This window comes from Clarias gariepinus, chromosome 5 (assembly GCF_024256425.1).
Source record: "Clarias gariepinus isolate MV-2021 ecotype Netherlands chromosome 5, CGAR_prim_01v2, whole genome shotgun sequence".
NCBI lineage: Eukaryota > Metazoa > Chordata > Actinopteri > Siluriformes > Clariidae > Clarias > Clarias gariepinus.
The window spans coordinates 38,216,865-38,237,943 of NC_071104.1; the positions used below are offsets into that span (position 1 = coordinate 38,216,865).

The 21,079-nt window shown below is 39.4% G+C and overlaps 1 protein-coding gene across 8 annotated transcripts in view; it reads right to left on the bottom strand.

Annotated features, from left to right (window-relative positions):
• LOC128524123 (glutaminase kidney isoform, mitochondrial-like) overlaps window positions 1-21,079 on the bottom strand; it is a 50,554-nt gene that overhangs the window by 20,646 nt on the left and 8,829 nt on the right. For 4 of the 8 annotated variants that reach the window (XM_053496477.1, XM_053496480.1, XM_053496482.1 and 1 more), the window contains exons 2-9: window positions 19,715-19,811; window positions 17,956-18,077; window positions 14,048-14,177; window positions 13,846-13,952; window positions 10,240-10,403; window positions 8,367-8,425; window positions 1,671-1,703; window positions 496-554 (exon numbers count right to left, since the gene is read on the bottom strand). In XM_053496477.1, the coding sequence (XP_053352452.1) occupies window positions 496-554; window positions 1,671-1,703; window positions 8,367-8,425; window positions 10,240-10,403; window positions 13,846-13,952; window positions 14,048-14,177; window positions 17,956-18,077; window positions 19,715-19,811 (771 nt within the window). Of the gene's footprint in view, window positions 1-495; window positions 555-1,670; window positions 1,704-8,366; window positions 8,426-10,239; window positions 10,404-13,845; window positions 13,957-14,047; window positions 14,178-17,955; window positions 18,078-19,714; window positions 19,812-21,079 lie in introns of those variants that run through there. The other 4 variants (XM_053496479.1, XM_053496483.1, XM_053496478.1 and 1 more) reach the window with 3 other exon arrangements.

Consider the following 21,079-nt stretch of genomic DNA (forward strand, 5'->3'; position numbering starts at 1 on the left):
ATGTCCTGGGCTCCACTCAACAGCAAGTCAGTCATTTGAAAAATGCACCCGATGAAATTTGTGAGATTTATACGATCGCCACCAAACCAGGCCCATGTGATCTCAAGACATTGAGGATGGATTTTTAATATCTGAAACAGGGCAGCTGTGATGATGCAGAAAAGTGTCTCAAGTGGCTTCCTGTTATGACATTACATTGCATGACATCAAAGTGTGATTCCCCCCCCCCCCGTGTCCGGGGCTTTTTGGAGGCCGAAAAGTGGTTAATTAATAACTTTCTGTGTACCATCACATTGAGTGATTTAAATGCGTGTTTTTCTGGTTCGCCCAGGTGACGATGGCACATGGTGCTTGGGCCCACTCGTAGTTGCTTGCAACTATTATTATAACTATTATTATTATCATCATCATCATCATCATCATATCTATTTCTTAACAAGAGAACAGCAGAAAATGTGACGATGATGAGAAATTACATTCCTGTGAGTCACTTACGTGGCGTTGCTGAAACCAACGTACTCATTTCCCGCCATGTTTTTGAGGAAGTTCATCACCTTCATACGGAATAGAAAAAAAGACAAACAAATCAGACTCTGACTAATCCCACACAAACCCTCAGCTGGCTTTTAACTTTAACTAGAGATGAATGGTGATTCTTTTGTGCGCCGATTCCCGTATCCCGTATGACTCCGAAATTGGCAGAGTTTCAGTTTGAACAAACATGACCGATCGATTAAACGAATTAGTCTGAAACCCTCTCATGACACACTCTTAGGGAGCGCAAATTAGTCTTGAAATTTTTGCAGTAGAAGTCGCTCGTGCCTGCGTTACTACTGTATCTGCGCATGTTCATAACACTCAACAACTTTTTTTTTTTTTTTTATCTAAACTCTAAACTATTCCCACACTGGCATCCAGTATGGTATTAGTGAATTATTTGCTAAGCTTGTTCAGAAGTATTAACTACAGCGGACGACAGAGATACGCACTGCTCAGTAACAATGTAGCTTTGTGTTAAATTTAATTTGAAGTAAAATTTTTAACTCTTCTACAGTAAATCCCCAACATACGAACAAGTTTCATATGTTCATAAGTCCAGTTTGTTCGTAAGTCCAACAAACATTGTCTAGGTACTAGGATACGAACACAGTATAAAACTAACATGTTCAATGATTTTGTCCTTGTTCTTTAAAATCAATTCATGTTAAAAAAACGAGTGATGTCTGTCATCTTTTCACCTCGCTCCATTCTCTCAATTTTTTTCTCTCCATCGTTTTTGCTTGGCTTTGGCCGGACATGTGATCTAACTTCATGCGCAATGTTCGTAACTCTGGAAAGTTCATATGTAGAGGACTTACTATATCTGAAGTTAGTTTAAATTGCTAATATTCTGCACATGGTTTGTAAATTAATGTTAAAAGAAACAACGCTACATTTCATTACGTACATTTAATTCAGCTGTGAAGCTATTTAATAAAGCTAAGGTATAAAACTTTCAAGTTTAGACAACTACTATAAGGTTCAGTGTCTTAAAATTGTAACAAAATCTGAAAGAAAAAAAATTATATTAATTAAACATGCATATTTATAAACTTGTGATTTACAATATTAACTGGATCGGTACCTCTGTATCGTAATAATATTGTAACTCTAACTCTGTTCATACTCACATAGTCAAACTTTTCTGCGTTGCTTGCCTTTTGCTGAAATTAATGCAAAAAAAATGAACAATAAATCACCTGACAGACAGGAACATAATTAAAATATTCATACATACTGTACATACAAGGGGGGGAAACTCTTAACACTAACAATATTGTAGATACTTGATCATTTAAGGAGAGATGTTTTTTAAAATGCATTTGAACAGAAATGTAACTATTTGCAGATCAGAGGGAGGTTTAACACACAAAAGGAATAAAAAAACAAAAACATAAAACACAAATCTGTTAGTGTTTTTATTTGTTAGGCACAACCAAACCAAAAAAAAGAAAGAAAGCTAGTGTAAGATGAACCCTATTTCATTAATGATTCATTAAAAATCGGCGTGTTGCTCTTTACAGCTACAGTTAAACGTTAAAATGGAGGAGGATGATGGGAGGATGCTACGAGTAGATCGCTGCGGTTAACCCGGAAATGCCAGGAGGTCAGTCAAAATCAAGGAAGAGAGCTGAAGTGTGTATGAGTGTGTACGGTACAGCAGGTGATGGTCACGCTAGCAAGTTAACTTCAGTACTAGCGTCATTTTCAAAGTGTAAAACTTCTATGCAAATTTAGTAAGGTTTGAAAGCAACAGTGATGAGGATAAATCATGAATAAACTGGTTTAGTGAGCTGTAGGCTCTGAAAATCACCAGCTACTAAGGACAAAATAAGCGGCTACATCGTAAAAGAGGTAGGAGTAACCCGAAGGGCCGCACTATACGAGGCTGAATTCCTAACGCAGATGCATTTGTTCCCTCTAGGCTGATGCGCGTTTATCATTCAGTACAAAATCGAGAATGCATTTTTGAGCCGTTACTGAATTCACATGGGCAGATTTCCGCACTGATGTAAAGTGTTTGTGTTTAATTGCTCATTTTCGTTTTGCGCTACTAACTAGTAGGGGTGGAAGCCATATAAAGGCCTCATGTTTCTATTCAGGGTGCCAGGAACTTTTCTTTTTCAATTTACACTAGTATTTGTGTTTTGCCGGGCAGGCTAGCACCGAGCTAACATGGAGGTGCTGCACAATTGTTTTTACAAACTTAATTGTCCTTCTAATTTTAAATCTTTCTACAGAACATATATCGGTTTTTCACCCTCTACTAGTAGGTATGCTGACAGTAGGGAAGGTGGACGGACTAAAAATTTAGCTGTGGAGAAATAAGAGACAGTGGAGTGGACGAGGACCCTAAAGGAAGAGCAGTGTGAAAGACGTCTAATCACCAATCCTGCAGGGCCATTGATTCAGACCACCATTTTCCTTAATTCGAGATGTGAAATTCCGTTGGTACGTTAGACATGGTGATTGTGTTCGGCATCTTTAATGTCACTGAAAGCTAAAGCCGGTTTTAGGGTTGGCACAAAGTATTACGGAGCGTGTCAAAGCATCTATACAGGTTTTGAGATTGACAGATGGAACAGGAAGAGATTTGGAAATTGACAATGTGGCTTTAAGGGGGCGGGGAGTTAGGGTCTGACAGATGGTAGGGGAACGGGGGTTTTGGTTAGGTAAACATGTTGAGAGCGGATTGAAAACGGACAGATGGAACAGGTGTGTCCACAGGGGTTACGAGAGTGACAGATGAAAGGGGAAAGAGTCTCGGTTATGACTACGTTTTGATGGGGATTTTAAGAATTACAGACAGAACAAGAAGAGTTTTGCGAAAGACAATATGTCAATAGAAAATGTAAAAAATGACAGAAGTTTAAGCGGTTTTGGTTATGACAATACGTCGAGTGCAGTTTAGAAATTGACAGATGGAATGCAAAAGAGTTTCAGAGAGTGATGGATGGATTGGGAACAAGGTTCAGTTAGGACAATGTGACCACAGTTTTGGGAATGACACATAGAATGGGAAAGGGTCTCGGTTATGGCAAGGTGTTGATCGGGATTTCAAAAATGACAAATAGAACAAGAAAAAGTTTGGAGAAAGACAATGTGTCAATAGTGGTTTCAAAAATTACAGATGAAAAAAGTATCATTAGGGGTTTTAGTTATGATTTAAAAGGATATGGTTTCGGTTATGATGATGTGCTTGTGGTTTTGAGAATTACGGATGGAACCGATTTTCCGTTAGGACATTGTGTACATGGGGGTTTTGGTTGTGAAGGATGGATTGAGAGAGAGTTATGATAATGTGTTGGTAGGGATTTTGAGAATGACAGACAGAAGAAGAAGAGTTTTAAAAAAGACAATATGTCAATAGTGGAGAAGGAACAGGGAGGGGTTTTGGTTATGACAACGCGTCGAGTGCAGTTTAGAAATTGACGAATGGAATAGAAATCGGTTTCAGAGAGAGGGATATATCGTTTTCAGAGTGATGAACGGATCAGGAACAGGTTACAGTTAGGCCAATGTGTCCACAGGGTTTTGGGACTGACGCGCGGAACGGGGAGGGTTTCGGTTATGACAATGTGTTGACAGCAGTTTAAAAAAAATAAAAGATAGAACGGGAAAAGGTTTCAGTTATGACAGTGTGTTGATCGGGAATTCAAGAATAACGGAACAAGAAAGGGTTTCGAGAAAGACAATGCATCAACAGTGGTTTCTAAAATGATTGATGGAAGAGGGAGAGGTTTAAAAAATAAGGATCTTTAAGGAGGAAATGGTTCCGGTTCTGACAATGTGACCATTGGTGACCAGGGGTTTTGATAGCGACAAATGGAATGGGAGAGAGTTTTGGGTATGACAATGTGTTGAATTTCAAGAAAGGCATAGAACAAGAAAGGTTTTTGAGAAAAACATGTGAAAAAATAAAATGACAGAAGAGGAAGGAGCCTGAAAAATGACAATGCATCGTTCAGTTATGATGAACCAGAAAAGATTTTCGGTTATGACAATACAACGAGTGCAGTTTAGAAACTTACAGATGGAATGGAAAAGGATTTTGCTAATGACTTGTTGATTGTGGTATCGAGAGTGACGGACGGAACAAGAAATGGTTTCAGGTATTACATTGTGTCAATAGGGGTTTCAATAAAGACCCAATGTACTGAAAAGTGTTTACATGTGTGTGTGTGTGTGTGTGTGTGTGCTGTAGTGAGAAAACAGTACACAGTCTGGTGACGTGACCCTGCAGGAGGCGAAAGTTAGACAGTCTTGATCTACAGATTTGTTCTAGATTAATTTCCAGAGCCTAAGATTTCTGATTATGAATTTCCTTTACATTTCTACTAACGAGACAGGGTGGAAAAAACAATACTGTGCTCGTTTTTATTTTTCAGTCAGGATGACAAAACCGTTTTAAGATCTGACAGATTTTGTTAAAAGTTTACAGACACACTGTGATATTGAGAGCTCAGTGTGTCCCGGCTTGTTTCAATGAGGGGAGGAAGGAGGAGATAATGGAAAGGAAAAGATTACCAACGTCATTGACCTGCTGCAGCGGTCAAAAAATCCCACAGTTCCTACGTCTGTAAAATATGCAACAACATAAAGAAAAAAAGCATACAGAGAAAGCCTTCATCACCACATTGCACACGGCAGCCCGCACGGAGCACTCGCGGCAGGAGGGGAGAAACTCTCATGCGGTAACGTGGTACAAAAGGATCCTACGGAAAACAGCAGAAGCAGCTCCCACAGACAGTTCAACACAGGGCGGGCACACACACACACACACACACACACACACACACACACACACACACACACACACACTCTCTCTCACAGTTCGTTCATGCATTCACTCACAAGTAATCAATATGAAATAATTGATCACATGATGAATAAACATGACCTGGTGAGTGGACAGTGATTAAAGCCCCGTGTGGAGGATTGAATCGATGAGGGAATTCTGGAATTCATTTGTTAAACAAGATTTTCGCAGCACTTCCTGTTTTCATGATCAAACGTGATCAAAAAATGAAAAAAAAAAACAAAAAAAACAAAACACAAATGAAAAACAGCTTGATGATGGTGTTGATGGAATAATGGAGGGTAAATTATGGCTGTAGTGCTGCGGGATGGTGTGTGCTGGCGTATACCCCGTGTCCCTGCACTTCACCTTCAGTCTAACTGATCACCATACTGCACTCGTACATCTACCTCGCTACACGAGAATGAGCCTGAGCCTCTGTTACCTGCCTGTCTTTATAAATTACAAGTATTAACATCCCTATTAAACTTTTCCCACCACACTCACAGGGTCACATCCTATGCATTTCATACAAATTTCATAAAGTAGAATGTTTTATTCCTTGTCTTGTAGCTCTTTTTTATCTAGGTGATGTTTGCATTTATGGACAATAAATGTATATTACAACTACAGTTGAAGAAACCAGTTTAACTTACCACATTGGAACTACCCTATGAAGACAAAAAGTATGTGCACCCCTGAACATCAAACCCATATAGTACAGGTATTCTCCGACTTATAAACGAGTTATGTTCATAAGTCGGATTTGTTCTTAAGTCTGACAAAATGGGTCTAATACACCTCTAATAATGAACATACAATGTAAAGCTTATCAAACATGACTCAATCTCTGTCCCCTTTTCCCACATCAAGTCATCATGTGGTCAAAATCCATGACCACGCCTAAGGAAATTAATCTTACAGTAAAATGTAACAGTGCTGTCCCTGCGCCTTCAAATCACAATGGGAATCTCGGACGCCATTTTGTCTCAGAGCTGTTTTCCACTGTATCGGACTGTGAAACATTTTGCTGAGGATTTTCCGCAATTAGGATTATTCACCATCAGGACAGCTTGACAAACAGTGAGGTCGACTAATTTCTCCTGCAATAATTGTACATTGTATTGTACAATACACGTGAGCTACTTACCCGATTTGTTCGCAAAAAAATCCTAAAAAAATAGGAAAAATTATCCGCTAACAGAACAGGACATTCTTTGGTTGTAATTTTAGTAACATTTAACAGTGAAATAAGCATAATAATATTAGATTTGGTTTGTCGTAAACACATTTGAGAAAATTATATGTGGGTTTGGCTAGACTCAAGAATATTTCACTTGCTAATTTTTTTTTTTTCCACTGCTGGCACTAAGAGGCCTTATCTAGCATGACGATGTTCCTGTGAGATCCACAATGCCGGCTCCATGAAGACATGGTGTGTTACGTTAAAATTTAAATGGAAAAACTCGAGTGTGCTTCCCAGAGCCCTGACTAACTAAAGCTCTTATACCTGAATAAACACAAATCCACATATCTACTGAAAAGCCTTGCCAAAAGATAGACGCTCGCTCATACACGAGCAATAACGACGGACTTAAGTCTGTAATGGGATGTTCAACAAGGACGCATGTGTGTGATGGTCAGGGGTGCACAAACTTTTGGCGATTGAAGAACAAAATAAATTTCTTTGATTTAATCTTGTATTTGTTATGAACCAGGTAAAGGTCAAGCGCAAGGCTCCAGGGTTCTTCATCATATACACTGTGATCTCTGAGACATACGCAGCTAAAGACGTTGACATGAGACGTAGACGCCATGTCTCTTAGGAGTCTCACAGTCACACATTTATGAAAGGAGTCCCCAATGTTAAATTTACAGCTTTTACAAAATGTCTAATTTATTAATTTATGAACTTATTTTTGTAATAGCTTATAGACAAAAACATACTAAACTTTGACATTTTTCATATTCGTTTTTACTGTATAAATCTTTAACTGTTTAAATTAGATTTTTATCTAATTCTTTTATCTTATTCTTTTATACATTTTTTATTATTATTAAATTTATTATCATTATTGTTTTGTTAAACTCAGGAACAAAAAAAAATCAGGAATCTTATAAAAGTCTTTGTAATTATTGCTACAGCTAATATAATTTTAAGCTTGTTTTTTGTGTTTAATCTTATTATTTAACCTTAAAATTTAAGCAATTATTAAAATAAACTAAAAATAAACTTTGATTGGCAACAATAAATCTGATTGTAAACATTATGTTTTCACGGTCAAAATATTATTGTGCACGTTTTAATAGTTGCCAATCTGGATTATGTCGATATAATACATCAGTTTTAAGGTAAAGTCTTGTCATTTACAACTTTTTATTTTAATTTATTATTTATTTCTTTTTTTTTAATATGTATTATATGAGTATCAAGCTCTTTTGCTCTCACACACACATGCACACACACACACACACGAGTGGGCAGCATAAATGCATACACTAAATTTCCTTCTTTGGGAGTTAGTGATGAAATCCGTACACGTACCAGTGTGTGTGTGTGTGTGTGTGTGTGTGTGTACACACTTTAATGAACTGTAATAATAATCAGTGGGGTCAGAGAGATGAGGAAATCAAGAGCAACAGGAAGTTCAAATGAATTTCACTGGAGAATTCATTACACACACAGTGTCCTGAGTGACATCATCATCATCATCGTCATCATTACTGTAAGTTTTAATATAAATATAAATATAAATGGGAATGGGCGATGTTATAATCTGGAGTGTAACGATGACAAACACACACTTCATTAATAATAATTCCTTCTAGCCTTCCAGGGTCTCCAGATCCGTCATGTACGTCATATCCAGAGACATCCCGGGATATTACTATTAACTTTTTTTTAACTATTATTAACTAAGGGTGTACCTTTAGGACCCTGTGCGCTTTGTGAGTACAGTTAGGACGAGAGATTTAACCTTTCATTACGACACACACAGCGTGAGGCAGACACTGGGGGTGCGCTTACCTTTATCAGAGAGGTACACACGATGGCCCCGGCGTTCACCATCGGGTTGTGGGGTTTATCTGGGGACAAACAACGGCATCTGTTATTAAAGTCACCGTTACACCGCGGCGCTGCGTTCTGATTGGTTAGAAGGTGTTAATTCTCTTTATAGAGCGGCAGCATGTGTGTGTGTGTTTGTGTGAGTGTACTGACCGGGTTTAAACAAGCACATTACTTCTCCCCTCCCTAATGTGACCTCATATACATATACATTACAAACTTAAATAATTCTTTTGACTATGTAAAGCTGCTTTGCGGCAATGAAAATTGCTAAAAGCGCTATACAAATAAAATTTAATTGAATATAAGATGAGCCCCTCCCCCCCAGCTTGTTGCTCATCTCAGGATGGGCTCTGGATGGGCCTGACGGTTCTGTTTCACTCGCTGAATGCTCACGACTTGACACCATCATCACTTTTACTCCCACCAAAAAGTTCATCACAAGTCCCGGTTTGACTTGAACGCCCCTCATATAAACTCCATCAGCAAACCTGCTGATCCTCAGAGTGACGCCAGGCAGCACAGTGTGTAGTTCCCTCCTTGGTCCTGCAGGTTCATCTTACTAACACATACGAAGAGATCCTGGACTAACAGACGCTTCACGCTCGTCTGGTTTCTTCCTCTTCGCTTGCGTTCCCTCGGCCCCGTTTCTGGGAAAGAGCTCGATTCAGATTTCCGGCTAAATCCGGGTCGCTGTTTAATCAGGAGCGTTTCTGAGAAATGAATTCCTAAAAGCTGAAATGTTAAACAGGCACAGGGGGGTAAACAGGAAGGAGGTCGAGGTGGACGACGTGTACTCTCGTGAGATTTCAACTTAAACCGTTTCCACGGAGACGGGAAGACGATGAACAGCGCTTTAATTATTAATGTGCTCGATATCACAGTTTATTTTTAAACAGGTAGTTCACTATATAAAAAAATTTAATAAATAAAAATCCAGACTTGATTGTTGAGGACGAGAACACGATGTCGTCGCTCATTTATCTGTCGTTTTTTTTTTTTATCTGTAAATGCTTTTACAGAAAAGGAAGAATTACTCAGGCTTCCTCTGCATGCACACTTCCTCAGATATTACATCACTTCCTGCGACCATGTGCATGATTACACACCCTCGGGCACTTTAATCAGATTTAAAACCCCAACTGACAGCACGGATCGTTCTAGGAAAAAAAAAAAAACTATAGTTTATGATATGTTTATTTCCGTCCGTAACACTCTGTGGCATTAAACTTTCATAGTGTTGCCATGGAAACAGGAGGGGTGACATCCTGGAGCAGGTTAAATCCGTATTAGACGATCTCCCGGCCAAAAAAACAAAACAAAAAAAAAAAAAAAACAGTCCAGTGACAACTTCAAAGCTACTGTGTTTAGGGAATTGTGGGTAATCCAGTCGGGCACTGGAGCTGAACAAGACTGAAGGCTTTTCGTTAGTGATCGAGACAGAGACGTCCGAACCGTCACTGCCAGGAGGTTTCGTGAATAACGAAGGAGGACATTTGGGTCGAGTTCTTCAACAAATAAAAAGCAGAAATTATTTTAAGCGATTATTTATTTATTCTTATTATTATTAATTCTATTTAACACGTTCCAGAAAGATAATCAGAAATGCGGCGTAGCTTCCACGTGTGTGTGAGAGTTAAAACACTGACACAATCACTTCAGATACCCTTTTAAAACTGGAGCTCTCGGGTCTGTCAATAAAACACTGAGCGAGACTGAACCCTGAAGAATGGAATGGAATTACAGAAGGGGAGGACGTGTGTGTGTGTGTGTGTGTGTGTGTGTGTGTGTGTGTGTGTGTGTGTGTGTGTGTGTGTGTGTGTGAAAAGCTCACCTTCATCGTTGAGAAAGAGTTTGTTGAAGCGTAAGCCGCTGGGCTCTTTGCCGATGAAGTGGTGCACGTACTCCGTGCCGTGGTCGTGCACCGCGATGGCGTACTTCAGCGGCTTCACGCACGACTGCAGACAGAACGGCACCTTGGTGTCGCCCACGGTGTGTCTAACTCACACAACACACACACACACACACACACACAAAGCGAGAGAGAGAGAGAGAGGGCATGAATATAATTTTACAACCATTCCCTAAAAACACTCTGGAGTATAATATTAAATGTTAAACAGTAAGAGAACTCTGTTACATTTACTTTCCCAATTAAAACTAAAACTAATTACGTTATTCATTACTCATATATTACTATATTACTGTTATATTACTACCAGGTTCGATATTATCACGATATCATCAGGTGCTAATTAAAATTTTATTGCAAATCTGTAAATATCAGGTTCAATATTCTTTTTTTTTCAGATTTTGTTCTAATTCTAAACAAACTTACATTTTAAACAGACTGGATTATAGAGGAACGGCGACATTTTACCGCCTCAAAAGTCTTGACCCCCATCATTTATTCATACTAGACTACTTTCAGTTCTGTAGATTAAACTAAAAGAAATGTGAACAAACACTTTACTGCGACAGGCTGCAAAGTGTTTGAATATACAATAAAAAAACTGCTTGTTTATGTAACAATAAAATGTATTTTAAAAAATCCCCCGAAACTGCTCAGACTGAAAATAAAGCCAGGAGAACTATACTACTCCAGACGACATTGAACAATACAAAAACTGTCTGAAGCTTCGAAAACAAGATATGAAGAAATAATGTTGGGGGGGGGGGGGTGTACTGTATGTGTCAGTTTTCCTGCTCATCTATATTAATCATATGTAACATGTATATGTAGTTTAGGAAAGTTCGAACTCAGGTTTTAAGTCATCTGATTGATTTGGATTCGTTTATTTTAATTAATAAATGTGTGGACTGTATGTTACCGGTGTTTAAAATTCACCAGAGCAAATCTAATGAAAACTAAAACAACAACTTTACAACAATAAAAAAGTAAAAACTGAATAAATAAATGAATAAATAAATTCTAAAAATAAAATAAAAAAATATAAAACTAAATAAAAAAAAAACTAAAAACAGAATTAAAAAACAACTGAAAACTAAAACACCAGCGATGCCTGTGGTGTACACACCAGATCTTACATAATTATGGATAAAGACTCCTCATTCCATTAAAATGATTAAACATTAAATAAAACAATAACCTTAATGTTAGCCCCGCCCCTAATCCAGATCTTTAACAGTTATTAACTGTCAGGACCGTGATAAAGACTTGTAATGCACAGTAATTACAGTTTTATTTATTTTGAGCCGATTAAGACTTGAGTGCATTATGACACACCTTCACTCTCGAGTCAGTTTTCTGTCAGGGAGAATTAAAGCCGCAATAAGAGGACGGATGAGTGAACCGAATGTATGGATGACTGAACAGCTCGTGGCTTCATCCTGACATTTATTGATTAGATCATAATCGTGTCAAGACCATCAGATCACTTCTAGACCCTCTTGTGGAGGGGGGGACAAACAAACAAAATGCGTCCAATTAAATGATTTCATTTCCTGGTTAATCTGGTGATCCAGTGCACTGAACTGTATCAGATCATCAACTGTAAAATACTGAATCACTGAGATGTGAGGAATGTTGTGGAAGAATAAGAACCACGTGGTGTTGTGCTGGTATAGTAAACTAATCACGATGAAGGTGAATCATGTGATGAGCTGTTCTGTCGTGTGTGTGTGTGTGTGTGTGTGTGTGTGTGTGTGTGTGTGTGTGTGTGTGTGTGTGTATCACGCCTCATTCCTCTTACACCCGAGCAGCTGGCCAATCACAGCCATGTGTGACAAGGTGTGTGTGCGTGTGTGTGTGTGTGTGTGAGAAACAGCTCTGACAACACTTTGAATCAGGAAAGTGATACTATTAATCTGAAGAGACTCCTTCCATAAGAATAAATAAATAAATAATATTAATTCAAAAAAGCTTTCACCAAAATCATCTTTTTTCTTCATCGTTGTTGTTGGTAAATAACCATTTGTACTAAAATGGGTTTGGACTATTAGACATCACACGTTGTACACATCCTGGTGATTGAGCCGTTACTATGGAAACGGCGCGAGAGAGCAGGTGTTGTAGCAAAAAGTAAAGCAGGCAGGACAACGGTTAAGGAAGAGGGTGAGACGTGTAAACGCTTTTAAAGTTTGATAACGGGCGTGTTTACGGCAGGAAGTTGTTAAACACTAAACTAAAAACTGAAGCTAGCAGATATTTTAAGTGTCCACTACTCGAGCTGAGAGTTTATAGTCCTGTAGATAAGCCACAGAGTGTCTCACACGCACACGCACACACACACACACACACTGATATCTGAATGAGCCAGTGACTTATTACATCACACGACGGGTATTTAACATGTTTAAACATTACAACTACAAAGACATTATGAATTATTTTACCCATTTTGTCCTAAATAACCCTAAACACAGTGTAAACATTTTACTCAACTCTTGTTCATGATTGATTTAATACATTTATTTGTTCCTGATATATACAGGGGTTACTATCGGCCAAAAGTGGTAATTAAACAGTTTTTATTTTTGTTTTGGTCAAAATTCAGTACAGTTCATCCGCAAAGAAAATACTTAAATCATTAAGACATGAAATTAACTCAAAATCACACTCGAGGTTGTGCTGTTGTACTGAATATCAGAGCTTGAGCCTGACTACTGACATCACTGACGTGCTGATATTCAGCACAACAGCACAGCCTCAAGTGTGATATTACTTTTATACAACAGTTACACAAACATTATTTGTTATTAACAGATTGTAATTTATTTCTTTATTTAGCCAGTTATTTAGCTCCGCCCACACATCCTTCTGTGCCTGGTGGAACTAACTAACTAACTTACTAACTAACTAACCGCGACTGACGGAGCTGGAGACTGACAGTTACTGTAATTAAACAGGGATAAACATAGTGTTCAATTTCAGTGTTTAATTATCACAACCCCTTGATCAGGGGTTAGAGAGGGATTTGAGATTCAGCCTTGTGTTAGATTTGTAGTGAAAATAAACACGAATACGATTCTGAACAAGTTAGAAATTATTACTTGTTGTTTAAGACGACATAACGTCACCACAGGTGTGTTTCTGATGATAGGGCTTGTGTGACTGGTGGGTTTTGGTAGACAGCTGCTCTCTGCTCTTTCCAGTACCATGGGCCATATTTCCATATTTCCACTCTGGCAACTGGTTGTTAGAGTAATTAACGACACCACTGACGTGTATAGTTAAACCTACCAGTGCTGTTATGCTCTAATTTAACCACTCATTGAATTACTTGGTTTAAAGCTCCATGTTCACTACACAGTCCCACTATGAGGAGTAATTCATATATTCCATAAACCCATTTGGAGGCCTTAAGACCTCAACAGGCACCTGTCCATATATTTTTTTGATTTAAAATATTTTTTTTTCACTTCTAAAAGGTTTCTGACCAATCATGTGGTGTACAGCATGTTGTAAGCGAGCGCTCACCTCTGTCCGTCCACGGTGCACATAGCCACGCCCCATAAATTAGGGCTGAACTTGGCGAGTTGAGGAATGTAATCAGCCACCTGAGACAGCAACACAGCATGAGATTCCTTACTCCATGAAAAAAAAGAAAAATAAATTTAAAAAAAAGAGAGAGGAATAGAGGGGTGTGGGTGTGGGGCTGTGAACGGGGTATGTTTCGTACCTGACCTCCGGGCATTTTTAGGCCATTCTCGTAAAGCTTGTCTATGTGGGAGGCAAAAGCCATAAAATCAGGGATGACGAACTTCTTACGGAAGGCTTGGGTCAGGAGCACGATGTTACTCTGAACACACCTAAGAAGGGGAAAAATAAAAAACGAACAGTAATGACATCATGGTACAACGCCAGTCGCTGAAAACGATCAGCAACGTTCAGTTACGTTGTTCCTGCAGCAGAGAACCTTTGAAGTATAAAGAGGAACTGAACTGTGGAGTAAAATATCATGAAATGAGACACGTAAGACGACCGTGAGGAACAAGATTTCATCACTGGGACCTGAAGAGAATGACAGGAAGTAAGACAACGAGCGAGAAATACGAATCGCATTACGCAACCGTTTCGCCAACCGTCTGGCATTAAGAGGAGAAAGTATTGGCGCCCTGGCCTTCGGAAATTCCTAAAAAAGCATACGTTTTATTCTTGGCTAAAATCTGTGGGAGACTCCTCCTGCTGTAGGAGTGCACACACACACACACACACACACCTCTCTCCAAACAGGATATAAATACCAAAAATGTGTGCGTCTGTGTGCGCGCGCGCGCGCGCGCGCGCGCGTGCGTGCGTGCGTGTGTGTGTGTGTGAGAGAGAGAAATGACGCATCACTTAAACTTACTGGAGGGAGAGGAGCCAAGAAGGGTCAGGGAGCAGACATTCAGTGTCTTCTCCTTGTCCCCCCCCCCCAACACACACACACACTGGGTTTAACTTCACACAGCATGACTTTGACATCTCCTTTACAATTACTTCAGTGTTTAAAATACTTCTATGTGCTATAAATACACTGCTGGTGTACAGAACCGACAGTCAGGAGTCGTTACCGTATAATCAGACCAGTTTCACTTAATTGGTTTCCTTCGAAAGCACATCGTGACCAGTTATATATATATTTTTTTTATGTTTTTTTTTTTAAAGCTAGCATTTTTTTAAAGCTAGTATTGTATAGGTATATATATATATATTTCTAGCTTAATATCACGTTATTGTAACTCGTGTTTTCTGATCTTTAAATAATGCAGGACAAAACGTTGCTGTCGTTATAACAGGGTTAATTTCTCCTTAACTGTACTTTAATTATTTAATGAAAGCCTTAAGTACAGAATTCTAACTTTTCTTCATTATATTTAGGTCACGTCCCTAAATCTTTCAAGTCGGCAGTTATTGAGCCTCTTCTTAAAAAAAAAAAAAACCTAACCAAAATTAAAAGTCTAATCAAAAATATTGGAGAAGGTAGTATCAGCTCAAATATGTGCATTCTTACAAGTAAACAATATCTTAGAAGACTTTCAGTCAGGTTTCAGGCTCCAGAAACTGCACTAGTTAAAATCATAAACGACTTGTTTTTAGCTTCAAGACCAAGGCTACATCTCGATACTCGTCTTACTTGATCTTGGTGCTGCATTCAACACTAGATCATAATATTCTGATAGATCGCTTACAAACTCAAATCGGTATTCAGGGGCAGGCATTAAAATCGTTTAGATCATACCTGTCTGATCGATACTATTTTGTAGATCTGAATGGAGAACCGTCTGGTGTAATGCCAGTAAAATATGGGGTCCCACAAGGGTCAGTTTTAGGACCTCTGCTGTTCTCAATATACATGCTTCCCTTAAGTAACCAATCATTAGAAGACATGGGATTAGTTTCCACTGCTATGCTGATGATACCCAGTTAGACATCTCAACAAAACCAGATGAAATACCCAAGTTGTCTAGACTAACTGAGTGTGTCCAGGGCATAAAAGATTGGATGTCTTTTTTTTCTAAATTCAGACAGACAGAATATTACTTATTGGCCCAAAAACCAGCCTGCATTTAGAAGGATGTACTGTTACCACCAGCTCGACAGTTTAAGACCTGGGCATAATATAAGACAGTAACTTGTCCCTTGAACTGGACTATTGTAATGCTTTACTAGGTGGTTGACCTGCATCCTCAATAAACAAGCTACAGTTAGTCCAAAATGCAGCCGTCAGGGCTCTCAGCAGATCAAGAAAATATGATGAAATAATCTGAGATTTTGCTAACCCTGAGAGGATCCTGAGGCATGCAGAGAAGGAGCACCTCTAGCTGGATTCTGCTTTATGATGATTTGGATGTGCACACGCTGCTCCTGAACTCGCCGTGATCAAGAACCAAACTGCCAACTCCACATGGCCTCATCCTGGTGCCGAACTGAACCGGACTCCATATTAACTTAGGTATCTTCTGTTATATTGAACTTCCAGCCTCCTAACACACAGTATGACTGCAGATCAATCCCTGCTATCCGTTATCCCCCAGATGAGGATGGGTTCCCTGTTGAGGCTGGTTCCTCTTGAGGTTTCTTACTATTGCCATCTTAGGGAGTTTTTTCCTCAGCACCATCGCCTTCGACTTGTTCATCAGGGACGATCTGATCATTCTGATCTATACACATTTTTACTTGCTCCTACACATTTCCATAATCTTCTTTTCATTTCATGAAGCTGCTTTGAGACAATGATCATTGTTAAAAGTGCAATATAAATAAAACCGAACTGAATTGAATTCGGCCCAGATTTCACTGAGAGCGTGTTGTACAGCGTGACGAATAACACAGGTTTATCCCAACACAATGTTAAACACAAAAAAAAAAAAAAGTTCTTTTTCATAATTTTGTGTGCTCCTGAACTCAAACTAAAGCATTTTCCAAGTAACTACAACATGAGAAAGTACACCGTAAGGAACTACACTACGAGGAACTATAACATGAGGTCATGAAGAACTACACCAGGAGGAATTAAAGGGCAAGTAACGCTGTGAAGAACAACCCTGTAGAGTCAGGAACATTACAACAGAGAACTATAGGGTGAGGAACTATAACGTGAGGAACTACATGATGAAGAACTATACTGTCAGGAACCACACTGTGAGAAACTTTACAATGAAGAATCTATACTGCGAGGGATTATATCACAAGAACCTACATTATAAAGAACTGTTTTGGGAGGAACCACGTAATGAGGAATGACACGGTGAGGAACTTCATAATGGGGAACTACCCTGTCAAGAACTTTACTATTAGGAACTAGACTGAGAGGAACTTTACAGTGAGAATCTATACCGTGAGGAACTATACAGTGAGAGACTACTGTATATTGGGAGGAACTACACAACAAGGAACTGCAAAGAACATTAGGAACTACACTGTAAGGAACTATACACCAAAGAACTGTGAGGAACCCTATCATGAGGAACTGCACCGTGAGAAACTACATACTGTGAGGAACTATAGAGTGAGGTATTACACTGACTATAAAATGTGGAGCTTCACTGTGAGGAACTACATCATGAAGAACTACACTGTGTGTAACTACACCGCGAGCTCTAGTACCTCCAAGAGGAACACATGAACCCGGACATTAAATATAAAGTGTGTGAACGTTGAAGCTCCCGGTTTTAATCCTCCTGAGGCTTTTGTTGTGGGGAAAATGCAAATATCTTCAGGTGGAAAATCGAGTGTACGTTTTAACTTTGCATTCCGAGTGTGTGTGAGAAGTTTCGTCTCACATCAGACGAGGAGCCTCTCCGCCCCCTCTCTCCAAACGACCCGCCCCCTCTCCAAACGACCCGCCCCCTCCCTCCGCCGCACTGTTAACAGGTATTCGTTTAGACACACGTGAGCTTATCACGCTCAGTCGGACCCCTCCCTCCCGACAGTTACATCACTCACTGAAGCAGGCGTTATATAACACACCTGTGTACAGACCGTCTTGTGTACGACGCTAAACGTGAGCATGTACGCGTGACTGTACATATATAAGTATAAGAGCAGAGTGTGTGTGTGTGTGTGTGTGTGTGTGTGTGTGTGTGTGTGTGTGTGCTGACTCACTTCTTAAAGAGGTGGCGATCCAGCATCACTCCATCTGACGTGGACTTCAGGGTCACCTTCAGCATCTCCATACACTCCTTCAGCCGGGGGTCTCCTGTTCTCAGACCTGTGGCCTTCAGTGCCTGGAAACACACACACACACACATACAGATAAATGTGGTTAAGGACTGGATATGTTATACTTCAAACATTATTATTATTATTATTAGTAGTAGTACTTCAAAAGTAATACAAATAAACAATAACTAAATAAACAAATAAACCATTCCATTAATAAAATACTAAATATAATTTTGATACAGTAAGCCTGTAAATATAATAGACAAATAGACAAGGGTATTTTTTCCCCACTGAATAATTGCCCTTTAATCAAAGGTTGGATCTTTCTCTCTTCTTCTTCTTATTTTTTGTGGTTTTATATTGTTTAAATAAAATAATTTATTATCCTATAAGCCTAAAAAACACGTCTCAACCAGGGGCGCCAATAATATTGAGCAGGACTGTATATTAACGGAGCAGATTTTGATTAGACTCATTTCAGGGCAGTGGGTTAATCACACACACACACGTGGACGTGTACAGGGGTGCCAATAATATTGAGTGAACGTGTTATGGTTTGTGATGCAGTGTACACGGGTCTAACAGTGATAACCTGTACAGGACAGATAACCTCAGAGTCAACAAACATGGCTTTGAGCATGACGCTCACACACACACACACACACACACACACACACACACACACACACACACACACACAACACTTTTACCCAATTCCTAATCCAAGTAAAAAAAAAAAACCTCTTTTCACGAGTATTACTGACGTGATCATGACGATACGACTGAACGTCCATACAAACGTGGGTCAAACTCTGTGTGTCTCAAAACACACTCATTACACAGCCATTACACACCCGTACACACTCATTACACACCCGTACACACTCATTACACACCCGTACACAAGCCTCAAAACAATTGCGCGCGCTAATTAGCCTGTAAACAGGACATTAAGCACTCTTGAAATTGCTAAGATATTGGGCCGTGATCACAGAACCATCAAACGTTTTGTTGCAACAGGATCGCAGGAAACATGTTGAGAAAAAAAGTAGCAAAAGACTCGGGAAAACTCAAACGTGAAGCTCCCAGGAAACCATCATCGTCCAGTGGTGTCATATACCAGAACACGGAAGTGTGGCCAGAAGTACAGGATGTTCAGTGCTCAGGGACGTGGACGAGGTTAGGAATGCCGACACCCGACCGCCACAGAACACGACACACAACGTCGAGACGAGACTGGGCCAAGAAATAACCGAAGACGGATTTGTCTAAGGTTGTATGGACCGATACGTCCAGATGGACGGGCACACGGCTGGATCAGTAACGGGGATCAGACACCAGCAAGGTGGAGGTGGGGTACCGGTCCTGTATGGGCTGGGCCTATTAAAGGTGAGACAGTTGGACCTTTTCGGGTTGAAGAATCAACTCCCAGCTTTTAGAAGACACTTTTTCTTGAAGCAGTGGTACAGAAAAAAATCTTTTAAGAAGACCATAATATTTACTTTTTGAAGTAAATAATGACATGACAGAATTACTTTTACTTTATTATGTTCAAAATATGAACTAATCCTTTAAAATACACTTTGCCTAATAAATGTGAACACAGTGTTAATAAACACATAAATAAACACAGTGTTGCTTTTAATTTAATTCAATTTGAGGTTAAATGTTAAACTCTTGTATTTAATAATTCCCTCACCGTTATAAACTTGTGGGCTGGGATCTTCTCCTGACCCTCAGCGATGGTGTAGAAGAGCAGATCCTCCAGACTCGGCATGATCCCCGCCTTCCTTCTCCTAAACACACACACACACACACACACACACACACACACACACACACACACACACACACAACAGATTTACTCAGTAAATATTTAACTTCCTGTTTACATAAAAATAATCCCTATATAACACCATTAGGTGTGCAGTTCAGTGAAGAGGATGAGGCGTTGCTATGGAAACGCTGAGTCGTCCGAGTGTGTGTGTGTGTGTGTGTGTGTGTGTATAACCGTCTGTTACAGAATTAATCAACACATTCTGACCAATCAGAGCGCAGAACTAAGCAGCACTGTGATGTGAAGAGAAAAGTGAGTGAGCAGTGTTTAACGATGGTGTTCATGAGACACACACACACACACACACACACACACACACACACACACACACACACACACACACAGCGGCTCATGCAGTAGGAGTGATCAGTCAGTGTGTTCATCAGTAACAAACTGAAACGTAATGAATGAAGTGAGATGATACTTACACACACACGCGCGCACACACACACACACAGCCACAGCACGCCAGGAGTCACGGAGGAGCCGGAGAACACAAGAAAGACAGGGATGAGTCACAATACACACACACACACACTTTATACACACACACACACACACTTTATACACACACACACACACAAAATGATACATGAATAGAAACATAAAACACAATTGAAAATTAAATAAAAAATGTTTAAAACAGAAATGATGTACAATAACACACACACACACACACACACATGTATAAACACATGTATATACACACACGTACACAAACAAACACATACACACATACACAAACAAACACATGCACACGTACACACACACACTCACTTTATGTATATACAGTCATGTGAAAAAATTAGGACACCCTTTGAAAGCATGTGGTTTTTTGTAACATTTTTAATAAATGGTTATTTCATCTCCGTTTCAACAATACAGAGAGATTAAAGTAATCCAACTAAACAAAGAAAACTGAAGAAAAGTCTTTTCAAGATCTTCTGTAAATGTCATTCTACAAAAATGCCTATTCTAACTGAGGAAAAAGATAGGACACCCTCACATGTATTCCCTCTTAAATTGGCTCAGATCTCACACAGGTATATCACACCAGGTGCACATAATTAGTAGATCGTTACTCTGCATGTTGAATGAGGCTTGCCCTATTTAAACCTCAGACATTTAGTTTGGTGTGCTCCTGACTGTTGAAGTGAGAGTGAGCACCATGGTGAGAACAAAAGAGCTGTCAGAGGACTTCAGAAAAAAGATTGTAGCAGCCTATGA